This window comes from Pleurodeles waltl, chromosome 4_2 (assembly GCF_031143425.1).
Source record: "Pleurodeles waltl isolate 20211129_DDA chromosome 4_2, aPleWal1.hap1.20221129, whole genome shotgun sequence".
NCBI lineage: Eukaryota > Metazoa > Chordata > Amphibia > Caudata > Salamandridae > Pleurodeles > Pleurodeles waltl.
The window spans coordinates 693390427-693403735 of NC_090443.1; the positions used below are offsets into that span (position 1 = coordinate 693390427).

General features: G+C 40.1%; 1 protein-coding gene across 1 annotated transcript in view; it reads left to right on the forward strand.

Annotated features, from left to right (window-relative positions):
• The first annotated feature begins 1456 nt into the window (after nt 1-1456).
• Nucleotides 1457-13309, forward strand: part of LOC138293204 (vitellogenin-A2-like) — a 64719-nt gene continuing 52866 nt past the window's right edge. The window contains exons 1-10 of the mRNA XM_069232292.1: nt 1457-1496; nt 1622-1642; nt 3418-3569; nt 7031-7282; nt 7401-7562; nt 7647-7795; nt 9631-9781; nt 9875-10032; nt 10123-10288; nt 12727-12852. Coding sequence (XP_069088393.1) covers nt 1457-1496; nt 1622-1642; nt 3418-3569; nt 7031-7282; nt 7401-7562; nt 7647-7795; nt 9631-9781; nt 9875-10032; nt 10123-10288; nt 12727-12852 — 1377 coding nt within the window. The remainder of the gene's footprint in view (nt 1497-1621; nt 1643-3417; nt 3570-7030; nt 7283-7400; nt 7563-7646; nt 7796-9630; nt 9782-9874; nt 10033-10122; nt 10289-12726; nt 12853-13309) is intronic.

Consider the following 13309-nt stretch of genomic DNA (forward strand, 5'->3'; position numbering starts at 1 on the left):
ACAGAGAACAGCACGGGAGTCAGTCAAGCACTTTAATCAGTATCTATCTCCACAGGACCCTGAATCCATGCTTTGTTGATACAGTGCACAACCATGCCTGTTAGCCGTGCCATGTGCACAGTGCCCCCAGCCTGTATTAACGTGCACATGGGCATTCTCCACTCGCGTAGCCTACACTCTTAGACCATGAGTAAAGTACCAGCAAAACATGGCACACCTCAATATCCTGCAGGTATAAGACACACGTCGTGGGCTTCACTCTCCATGTGCACATTGCCCATGATCTCAGCACCCCGAGGGCTTTAGCTGTGAGCAGGACCTGGTGGGTATCTATTATGGGTGAAGGGTGTGGTTGAAGGCCAAGGCCTTTACTTTAACCTCCAATCACAGGGCCATAGCCTATGTTCTGGGGGTCCTGTGGGGATGGTGAGGTCTGTTTGACCTGCTCACACATGAGCCCCGATTTTTTTTCCCTATGAAGCCTGTTGTGAAAATGGCAGCGGAAGCAACATAGTTATGCTCTTCTCAGTCAATCGGATGGCAAGCTAAAATCACATTTTGGTCGGATTGCCAGTTAACAGACCCAACTAACATGCATACTTGTATGGTTTTGAACCACAGCCACCTCATTCAGACTGCAGCAGTACTAGAATAATGTTTTGTGATCAAGTCATTACCACTGAGTATAAATTTATAAATTAGAGCTCTAGTTTTCTGGAAATTACATGTTAATCACTGGACAAATATTCACTAAACCAGAGAGATGCACTAGGTGGAGTAAATATGAGCATTCTGTGTATATAAGGTGTTGAATTACACAGCGTTTTGAGTGTCATTAAATGTGTATTGGAAGTACAACACTTGGATTAAAGATTTTAACTTTTCACTTTCTTGCTCAATGGCATACAGTGTTCCAGGATCAATCTTATCTCCATGTGTACTTTCTCGAAAGTTTTCTATAGACTTACGAATGTTCCAAATGTTTGCAAAATGCTATTCTGATCGACTTATCCATCAATACTGAGTTGCTACTGTTGATCACTGGACAGAGAAGCAAATAGGGGGACGCGGGAAGACAGACAGAGAGATAATGAGTAGAACCTGTAGTTCCTCAGTTTTTCTTAATTTTTGTGTGTTCTCATTTACATTCTGGACTTCTTAGTTCCCTAATTTCACTTCCTACAGGGAATCCAGTGCAGTTGTTTTTAATGAATGTGAATATTAATACTTCAAGGTTAGATACTTCTTATCAACTAAGGAAAGTAACCCATGTTACAAGCAAATAGGTATGAGGTTGCTCAAAAAACGCAGAATCCAAGTGGTTGCCAAAATAATGTTTAACTAATGGAATAGAAAGTTAATCATTGGCCTGAGATATCTTTGCTGGCAATTACCTACCATGCATCTGTGTACTATAAAAGCTGAAGCATGCCCCTCATTTACATTCACCACCATCATGAGGGGGATCATCCTAGCTCTTGTGATAGCCCTTGTGGGTAAGTTCTCACTTTAATTCTCTGGGACAGTTTCCTTTCCCCAGAAGAAATTCCAGTGGACTAGATGTTGTGTTGATGAAGTGTTGTGCTGTTTCTCACATATCCATTTCTTTTCTGTCCTGCAGGCAGTGAGCAGTACAGCTATGGTAAGCCTACTTTGCGTGTACTTCTGTGAGGACATTGAAAACTGTGAACTGCACTCTTTATTTTGCATTTCAAGAATAGAGATTTTTAAAATAGGAAGAGAGGCGACGTCTTGTGCAGCATGTAACCCACAGGGAAGGTTGTGTATCAAATGAAGTGGGGGTAGCAAGCAACAATCATCAAAACCCTGCTTTTTACCACCTCAAAAGAGATTTTTTCAAAAGAAGCCATGCTGACTTTGAATTCAAAAGTGACTTGGTACCAAACGGATAGAAGTAATGACTAAGTAGATTGAAATACATGTATGTAAATGTTCTGTGATTTACTCTACAGCATGCCTAAAATTCTGGTTCTTCTGATTTCTGTGGCAAGGTGAATCAAATAGAGTGCTTTTTCTGAATAAGATGAAGTTGGTGAAACTGAGTGTAATAGAAAGTTCCAGGAGCAAAGTTTAGCAAAGCCACAAGGCAGGGTTCAATTAGTTACCAGCCTCAGTACATGGAAATCAGTTTCCTGCTGTTGCAAGACAACTTCTTTTTTTTAGATTTGGAACATGCGCTCCATTAAGGTGAGGGTCTAACGTGTGAGGAATGATTTCTAACAGGGACATAAAGATTGTAAGTGGCCATTTATCTGTAACATAGTCCCAATAAGCATTATTCTTGGGCCCAAGGGCTTTTAACTACCCACCTCACCCCACCCCTAGCTGTTATGGCCTGAGTTGCAGGGAGGTCACATAACAGAGGGGTTAGTTAACTGCCATGAATAGATCTCCCGCCCCAAAACAGGGAATGCTTCAGGAGGAGTAGCTGTCTCTTATGTGAAAGATAGGTTTTAAAAAACACCTCTGTTCTCCGGTAACACTCCCTCAGCTTCTCCTGAAGCAGGCGGTTAGGACTCCTCTGTCCAGGATTCTCTCTTGCTTTGGGTAAGAAAGAATGCTAACTAGCCTTGAAAAATTAGTGGGACAAAAGTGAATAAATGTGTTTCTGTCAGAAGAAATATTCCAGTAGCAAGCACCAACAGACCAAAGTGAGTAGAATATCATTTTCTTTAAGGCACATACATGATTTCATGCTGCACAGAACTAATGCTGCTGGACACTGGGCCTGATACAGACGTACTAGAATATTTCATGACTTTTTCTTAACACCTACTCGCAAAATTCAAAGTATTTATCTTTGATATTCGGGGAATCGTGCCTCAAAAGAACGATGTGGTCCTAATTTCAAAACCAAATTCTTGTGCGAACACTAAATCCAACTCAACCCTCCTTGAACACGGTGGGATTCGTTTGCTATGTCTTTCAGTATTTTTTTCCTCACCTTCCCCTGCAAAGAAGGAAGCTTTGACTAGACATGGATCATCAGACCTGTGTGAAATTACATCTGAGTAGAGGTCATACTGTGGAAGGTTGGATGGTGCAGACAAAATCTGGTTAGGATATATTTGATTTATTAGCCTATGCCATCTATAAGCCAAAAGTCTTCCTTCTAGGACAGGCTAAAATGCAAAAAATGCTGTGACAGCTGCCCCAGTGTCACCATTGCTGTAAATCTTAAAAAAGAGCTTGAGTCTACCTAGGAACCCAAGCAGGCACTCAGTCTTTACAAGCCGTTTGAAATAAGGAGGTTTGAAGCTCCCAGATCCCCCTCCCCTCCCTCCGCCGTCCCACCCCATTGCAACTTTGATTGATCATTGGTGCCAAGTCTACTGGTCCAGCATATTTACACAAAAAGTAAACATTTGCAAAATCTGCTTTTCTTTCTTGTTGTAGAACCAACCTTTAGTGAAAGCAAGACCCATATCTACAACTATGAGGCCCTGATCATGAACGGACTGCCCGAAAGCGGTTTTGCAAGAGCTGGAATAAAACTGAACTGCAAAGTGGAGATCAGCGGATTCGCACAGAAGGCGTATCTGCTCAAGGTAAAGGGGACTCATTCTACAGGTTGATTCGGCAGACTGCAAGAACAGAGCATATCTGATAAAGAAAAAAATAGCATTCATTATTTGAATCCGGGAACAATAAAGAAGTCTCCTAACATGTCAAAATTCACCCCTGCTCTGGAGATGTGCTGCCTACTTGCGCAGGTGCAGATGACATTAGTTACTTATGCAGAGGTATATTTCTGCAAAGTGCAAAGCTTGGCATCAGCTCTCTACAGAGTGTGAACAAAGGCCCATATGGGGATCAATACTGTTTATGTGGGGACCTGTTACTTTGGTTAATCAGAAGCAGTTCTTAAATTCTTACATTCTCATGGCTTGAGAATTCCGATGACATAAAGTTCAACACTCCCAATTTGACTCTGAACTTCTTGCTCTGTTACTCATTGTACGTGATTATAAGGTGACATATTATTTTCGTTTCAATAACCTCGGGATATAAGTACCTCGGGCTAGTTAAACCGAAGTAACAGAAATAAGTAAGTCTAAGCAAATATTGGCGAGGAAATAAATTCATAGGGTAAGGAGTAAAGTAAATAGATAGTGTAAAGAATAAAGAATGGGAAAAGGGAGCAGGAAATAGGTAGGTAAGAGTGGCTATCATTCCATAAAATACATAAATGAAATGAATAAACACCGAGGATAAAATGGGAGGTTTACGTGTGTCATTCCCATTTATAAAAAGATTAACTAGAGCTCTGTAAAAAAAAGATTCATAAACTTAAAGCAGAAAAATAAACGCTTGAAGATGACTCAATGCTGCCATCTATAAGCATAAATGAAATATACACCGGATGAAGACAATTTGATTCACCCGATTCACTAAAGCAGTTACAAACCAATAGGGGTGCCTAAGAACTCGATTCGAGAATCGAGACTAATTCCGATTAATACATGAAATGAATAATTAGAAACATTTCCTGCAGAATCGCTAGTGACTGGATATGTACACACCTGGAATTAATTATTTGTAGTAAGTAACTCTTTATAACTTCTTTGCATCCATAATAACAGTTTTACACATAAATAGTGATGCGACGCCCACTAGAGCTAAAGTACATGTTCTAGAAATGTAGAAATAAAAAATATGTAGTCAAGGGTCCCTTTAAATGCTGACTTGAAGCCTTATTTCATTCATAGTAGCTCATTGTTTGATGCAGTCACAAAGACCTAACCAAAACTGAGAACTGTTTTTGGTCTCCTGAAATACTACAAACAACCTAATTGGTAGGTTTTTGGTCTCCAGATTATCTAAAAAAAAGATGTTCAGTAATACCGCCTCCTTATGACGAATGAGGTGCAATGACCGAGGCGTGTGGCCTCTTGAAAGGTAACGGAGACCCCTCGAGAGTAAAGACTTTCCTCTGGAGGCATTTGTATGAAGGAACAGTTCAGCCGAGTGGCAACCTCTGGGGCAAACTGCTGCTGGCTCTTTGTATTGACTGGTACATATAATCTCACCTAGAGGACTTAAACATTATGCAAAAGCCAAACATATCTGCATACCACAAATCAATAGTGCCACAGTTCATGCATGTGTCCTCATTTTAAGAGTAAAAGTGGCATTGAATATCAGACTTTGTGTGCACTGAAAAAAACTACAGTTAAAGTAAAAGTATGTCTTTAATTCGGTGAGAACATTTTACCATCAGTTTAAAAAAACTATGAAATCACTTTAAAAAAACGCACTGTTACAACAAAGTTACGGTTGCAAAGCAACACCCAAAACATCCTGAATTTACCTGTTAGGGTTAGCTCTGCAACCCACAATTCAAACAAAAAGCAGCCAGTCATAACTCACACACCAAATGCAGTGCTCATGACCCTGCCCTTAATGTGACAGATGCAATGTAAGTGCCGTAAATAATCTTACAGACAAGAATACAAAACACTTGCAAATTTGAGCGTTTTTGGCTTTAATTCATAAACATAACTGAAATGTAACTGTGGTTTTTAAGTGTCTACACGTGTGTCTACGTATACATAAAAATATATATTTATATGTACATATTTGCTCGCGTGTATTGTATCTCTAATTGCATCTTTCACATCCAAGATTGAGGGTTTAACATGTACGATTTACATGTTTGGGTGTGGTTTTTGCATTAAATGTAGTTTATAAAACTCAGTATTTCAAAGGTACAGTGAAATACAGAAAATAAGTTAAAGTTCATTTTGAAATATGGATTTCATCATCATAATGTCGGTCCCAAACAACTTTTCATACCTAGATCATTGGCAGGAGTATGTGGCATGAAAGACGAAAATATTCAGCAAGGTTATCTAAATATTGTGGAATAAGGCTAAATTAGGCAGCATATTCTTGGCAGTATTATTTACATCCATTTGGCATAGTAAAAACATTTTTTTATGAAATCTGTAATTTATGTGGCAAATGCAGGATATCTATAATTAGCAAAACAAAACAGTGAACAGAAAAATGGCTGAATTGATCCTAGCTACTGGTAATTATGTGGCATACTACCTCTCATAGCAGCCACCATATACAACTCAACCTTATTCCTGCACCAACACAAACAGTCCAGCCCAAACTGCCCGAACACGTCCACTGTGAGTGAGTACAAAGGCAGCCTCATACTAGTTTTTGCCTAATTAGTCCTTATTTGGCCTTCACCTTACAGGGTCATGTACTGACTGTGACAGAAAACTCAAGCTACAGCTCACTAATGAGGTCTAAGTAGGCCGAAATTGGGCTGGGATTGCTTGTGCTCGCGCCTAGAGGGGACCTAGCCTGGCAGTTTGGGAGCAGGACCAAGACTGATTTGCTTATGTCTAAAGTGTCATAGCGGCCTGTTCTTAGTGGAATAGTGGACAAAAAAGGATAGGTTGAGCACAGCCTTAAAAGATCACCTGAGAATACCTCAAGCATTCCTTCTATAAACTTGCTTTTTATTGCAGTAAACTCATACTTATGCGGTAAACACTGAAGTCGAAGAATCACATATATCCACTGTCCATCACCACAATCCTTTGATTTATGAACAATTTATTTATGAAAAGTAAAAAACATCTAAATATTTTAATTCCAACCAGCGTCCATCGCTAGGTACACTTTGATGACAACAGCTTTTTCAGTCTAATTAGCCTAAATTAATCATGTAATATAAAAAATAAAAAAATTGTCAATCTATGTTATGGTGACATTTACAAACCACTTGGCCTTTGGCTTAATTGTTTATGATTTCATTAACCGGAACCCCTCAAACAATATTGGACCATATTACAGTTACTTGTTATGTATTCTCTCTTTCTCTCTCGCTCTCTCTCTTTCTCTGCGTGTATGTGTGTATGTGTATATAAAATACCTCTACAATACCTTCAAGTTTATTTAAAATTGCAATACTTATTTTGTAAGTGTTTCTGCAGTACCTCATGTTCGTACCAATAAAACCCCCTAATGACATTACATTGATTCGCAGATCATAGCTCCAGAAATCAAAGAATACAATGGCATCTTTCCCAAGGATCCATTTACTCGGTCCTCAAAGCTTACCCAGGCTCTTGCAGCTCAGCTTACCAGACCAGTGAAGTTTGAGTACAGCAATGGACGTGTTGGAGCGTTTTATGCCCCAGAAGATGTTTCTGAAACTGTGGTCAACATTCAGAAAGGAATTGTCAACATGCTTCAGCTCACCATCAAGAAGAACCAAAACGTGTATGATTTACAGGAGGTTGGCATCTATCAGTTTCTACTAAAGTATAGGCATATTGCTCGGGGAAAAGAAATTACATTTGTTATTTTTTACATTCGAAAAAATTATTTTTAATCAAATGTATTGTTTTTCACAGGTCGGTGTCACTGGTGTTTGCCACACAAGGTATGTCATCCAAGAAGACAAGAAAGCTGATCGAATCATTGTCATCAAATCCAGGGATCTCAATAACTGCCATGACAAAGTAGAGAAGAACATTGGTATGGTGTACATGGAGACCTGCAGGACCTGCCAACAGGTAGGCCTGTTTCAGTGTGTATGTCATAACATTCTAACTTTTAATTCTCAGTGGTCACAACTTAACTTTTCTTGTCTTCCACAGAGAGGAAAGAACTTGAGGGGGACTGCTACCTTCACTTACAAGTTGAAGAAGAAGGATATTGGCACTCTCGTCACTGAAGCTACTGCTGAACAGGTGTACCACTACTCTCCCTTCTATGAACTCTACGGCGCTGCAGTCATGAAAGCCAGGTAGGCAGGCATGGCATTCCATCACATTTTTAACATAAATGATATTCTTTAATCACAAGGTGAATTGTAATGGGTAAATAGCTAGATGTAGATCAACAGTATGGATCAGTGTGAATCAAAAAACTGTCGTCATTTATAATGACTGCAACATCTGTGAGTAGGACGAAACTGTTTTAGAGATGATGTCACAGTGGTAGGAACTTCAGGTTTGTAGACACACATATTGGCACGCACATTGGACTTTCATAAATAAGAGTGAAAGGGTGTTGAGGGAAGCAAGACTGTAGGTATAATTTGATATTTCAAGAATTTGGCCCACTCACTGCCCACTAATGTATAGAAAGCCACAATAGAAGCTAAGAAAAGTTGTGTATTAACGTTTGCTAGCAGGCACCTTGATCTTGTTTACCTCTGAATTTCTGGCCTAACATTCTGTGAAGGTGTATCTTGGCCCAATAGTCACTGGTATCGCCTTCAGTGGTCTCATTCATTTGTTTCAAATCACAGTCATCAAGACTCCCTTGAAAGTAAAACACATGTTATGTGGGTTCCTACTGTAATTTTTTACTGTCTTCTTTTTATTTTAACATTTTTATGAAACCACAAACTCGGGTTATTTTTCACTATCTGCTACAGTTTCAAATGTAGTCAGACAATATGTGGTCTACTTACATACACACAAAACGGGGCAACACATCAATACCTGCTTTAGGTCTAACTCATTCTGAATGGTACAAAGAATGAAATCCTCGTTCCTGATAACAGTGGACCATTCAATTGGCCGGTGGGATTAGGAACTATCCCAATATATAAAAAAAGGAAACGTCTTTAAATCTGGCTAAATTCTGAATGCATTCCACACAACATCACATCACTGTTTACAATTGCCAACTTCTACATTATGCTACTGAAAAGAATGCTCCTTCTGCAGTTATCACACTGGAATAATCGTATCGGGAGTCAAAGTGCTGTCTCTGCCTGGTAACTTAAGCTATCAGTTCTCAAAAGAAAAATTAACCCTCTCCTCCAGTCGATAAATCTCATTAACCACTCATTCCCCCTAAAAAGAAACAGGCTCTCACAGAATGCAGTTGTGATATCTCTCAAGCAAAATGTGTGAAGATCTGAAAGCAGACTCCTAACCCAAAAGGCATAAAATGTTCCAACATACTGGAATGGGCTTGTCAGCATCATAACAACTAATAAAACACTCACTAGTTATACAAACAGGCTTCCTTTAACAATTTTGCAAAACAATGAAAGCAATAAATAGGTTGACAAAGGTCAAGGAGACATAAACAAAAGCTAGAGAGTCGCCAGAACTCACCATTCAATAGATTCATTTAATCATTGTCAAAGTTATGGGCATAAGCAATTTAAACTCAGCCCTGCAATTACTTTCCTCAGGCACACAGAGGGCTGTGAGCATCTACACATGATTCTCTATGAGTTTAATATAAAGCAGTGGCTCCCAACCTTTTGACTTCTGTGAACCCCCACTTTATCATTACTGGAACCCAGGGACCCCCACTAAATCATTATTGGAATCCAGGGAACCCCCACTGAGTCTGCCTAAAGCTGGTGGCCTAATCTGCTAATGTTTTTTAATTTTCTAAGCAGTCGTGGACCCCCTGAGGAGGCTTCGCTGACCCCCAGGGGTCCCCAGACCACAGGTTGGGAACCACTGATATAGAGCATGCAACGTGTTTTGTTTCATTCAAATTCAGTATATGAATCCCTAAGTTTAAAGGACTATTGTTTATATGTAGCCTACCACATATTGAAATATTCATATTTTAGTTTTAGTACTTCATTTTTCCGCCATTGCTTTCTAGGCAAGTGCTCACCCTGGTGGAGAGTAAAAGCAATAATGTAAAAGCACCTCAGACGCAGTTGCAGAATCGCGGAGACCTTCAGTACCATTTTGCTTCAGAACTGCTGCAGATGCCTGTCCACTTAACAAAAAGCCGAAGCTCAGAAGCTCAGGTACAAAGTTTGCTGTATTTATCCTTAAAATATTAGTATCATAGGCTAACAAATCATGCTAATATTCTGTGAATACATTTGTATCAACTGTAGATTGTGGAGACGCTTCAGCATCTAGTGCAGAACAACCAACAAGAGGTCCACCCAGAGGCACCTGCCAGGTTCCTTCAACTCACCCAGTTTCTGCGTAGAGCTACCACTGAAAATATTCATGCAATTTGGAAACAGTTTGCTTCAAGACCTCAGTACAGGTAATAACATCTCTTTTAGTAATTGTGATTCAACCCATTTCCTATGGTCGGCTCAGCCAATGTATTGACAAATTGTTCTCTTGACTCTAGGCGTTGGCTGCTGAATGCAATCCCTGTGGCAGGAACTGCTGAGTCCCTGAAGTTTATTACGCAGAGCATTCACAACCAGGACATGACTCTGTCTGAAGGCATTCAGGCCATTATCCTCGCCATGCAGTACACACAGGCCGATCACCGCACCCTGCAGACAGCTGCGGTAAGTGCATCATTTTAGGACTCCATGCGCTAAACTTTAATGGACATGCTACATCTTGTACCTGGTATCCTTAGCCATCAGTCAAATAAAACAAAAGGATTCCTGTGCTTCCCTTTCCTTACTGTCATCACGTTGAGAATGCAGAATGTTCACTAAATAAGCAGATCTTTCTGCATGAGGACGTGAATTTGTAGTATTGTCACTGGAGGGAGGAACTGGTGGGTCAGGTGCCACATCTGTAAATGTCCTGCCCACCCATCCTTGTTTCCCACCAACGGCAACAGCTGCAGCCAACAAAAACCACACTGCTTGCTCAACCTGGGAACAGTGAAGTTGTTCCTGTTTACTGTTAACCTTTTGCTTACTCTTGCATTCCCTGAGAGTATTTGCTATTTCCAGGATGGTGGTGTTCTATAGTTTTTTTCATGCAACACACTTTATTCACTTATTGTGTGTAATGTGTTTAGAAGCACTCCTATGTAGATGAGTGAATTCAGAATGTGGAAGGGCCACAATTGAGAGCTGTGGACTTCGGGCCGAATACTACCAATTTCTCACAGCACCTGTCAGTGAGTCATAAATGGGCTCTTAAACGTGCATCCAATACTTGGCCTCACTGCAGAGCACACATAGCAGTGGTCAGGTGAAGCAATTATAATTGTGATTATATGTGAAAGTATGTGAAGGAGGTAAACAGCTGTCAAAACAAAGACGGGCCGAATGTTATAGAAAATGAAGTGTGTACAGTGAGTGGGTGCATATACGTTAAGACTGTGAACAGGTGTGAATTTCTTTACTGCAATTGTCAACTGAAATAAAGTTTTAATACATTTCAATACTAGTTAGGGTGTCTGATGAAAAACCCTCTTTTATTTTGGAGTAGTATTTTCTACCACAAATGTGGTAGGTGTCTGTTGTGCAGAATTGTAAATAATGTTCCACCTTGTTGTCAGGGAGAAGAAAGTGGCTCATTAAACCTACCCCAATCAGTAACACTGATACTCATTAGTATTAAACTACACAGTAAAACCATTGTTCAGTGTAAAGGCTATCATTTCACCACAAAAATACATCCAGAGTGGTTGTCAAAAGCTGCTTCACCTAAAGAACAAGTTTAGGTGGCATTTTGTGTGAACTGGATGCAGTGTGAATGGAACTTACCCTGCACCATTTCCAATATGGTGCTGCGCACCCAGATATGTAGTGTGGGACGGGAGCACAAGCCAGCGTGGAGCTTTACTTAATCTGGCTCACAGACACAAAGGGATGGCTGCCACTAATATTTTGAGCAGGATCAATTTGACAGTACTCTGTGAGGATCCCAGGGATGGTTGGTGCGGTCATTGTGCGGGGTATGACTGCAACCACCCTTACCGATGTACTCAGGCCAAAGGCACTGTTATGTACAGATGCCCCTTAGAAAGAGGGGAGCAGACATAGCAAGAAAAAACAGTCTCTGAGGAATAGTGAGTCCCCAAAGCAGGTTTGTAAAGTCAAATGATGCAGGGGAAATGAGGTAATAACTAAACCAGGCTTCTCCAACGAGTAGCTTGTGAGCTACTGGTAGCTCTCCAACAACCTGCAAGTAGCTCTCCTGTGTGCATCACAGACTTCTAAATTAAAATGTGTTGCTTAGTTAAATCAATATATAAATATATGTGTGTGTGTGTGTATATATATAAATGTACCTAAACTGAGCAGTGTATTTGAGATGAAAATGTGTGTAACTGCAGAACTCATAAAGTAATGTTTAGAGAAAAATTGCTTAATTTCTAAATTATATTTAAAGCTAATTTTTGAGTGATAAAGCATGCAAAGTCAGGCAGAGGTATTATTTATGTTTTTACCTTTGCCAGAGGCATTGGGCCAGATGTATCAAAGGGTTTTACTCATTCTTTGTCTATGGGAAAATGTGTTTGTACATATGGCCCATTGTGACTTGACTGTTCTGTACTACCTATGTAGAGGTATTCTAAATTGATAAAGACTTTTTTATATTATAGCTAGCAACCCTACGTGATGTTCTGAGGTGATTACTGCTGACAGTCTTGCATATGGTGGTGAATAATGTAATCTTGTCCGATGTGGTCACTCTACAATACTAATAATAGTAGTGGATCTGGATGATTTTCAGTGAGGATAAGTAGCTCTTATTAAGGAAAAGGTTGGAGACCCCTGAATTCTAAACTGAACCATTTGCACATATGGAGGACCTCTGCCTACAACTTTTAATAGATCTATCTAACTCTTTGCTCATAGTGCATCATTTGACAAACTTTTTTGCAAAACCTACACATCTGTCAGTTTTGCTTCACACATCAGTCTTCAAATATCCAGTCATTGCTTTTGTTTAGAAACGTAATGCTTTTTTAAGAGGGGTGTTCTTGATTCAATTTCTGTGGACTAATGGAGTTAACTATTGCTAACCCTGTCTGCAGGATTTTGTGACTGATGCCAGGATTCAGAAGCATCCAGAACTTTACAAGATGGCCATGCTTCATTATGGTTCCATGGTCAACAAGTACTGCGCATCCCGATCAGTGTGTCCTGAAGAAGCACTTGAGGTGAGTGTCTGCAGTTCAGTGAAAAGTATCTGGAGTTCGAAAAATGCAGCATCATTTCTTCAGCACATTTACAGCACTGTTAGGAGGAGAGGAGAATAGAGTCAAGGGAAAGTGCTTCACAAACCAGTCCATAGGCGGGAAGCCATGTCCCCCACAGTGGTGTAACGAAAAATGATGGGGCCGTTCTGCAGAATGTGAAGAGGGGCCCTCGGTCCCCCATATCTCACACATATTCATTGACTGTTGGTTGAATGGGGGCACCCCTGATCCGCATCCTTGACTTTTGTTTTTTAAAAGTAGACATTACGGCCCAACTCAAAAAAGGATTTTCCCACATAATACCAACCTAATTGTGTACAGAACATAATTTGTGAAAGCAAAACCCCGATCTAGTGGACTCCTAATCAGAAATGGTAAGATTTTGCTCACAAAACATCCTGCCACAGAGTTGGAAATT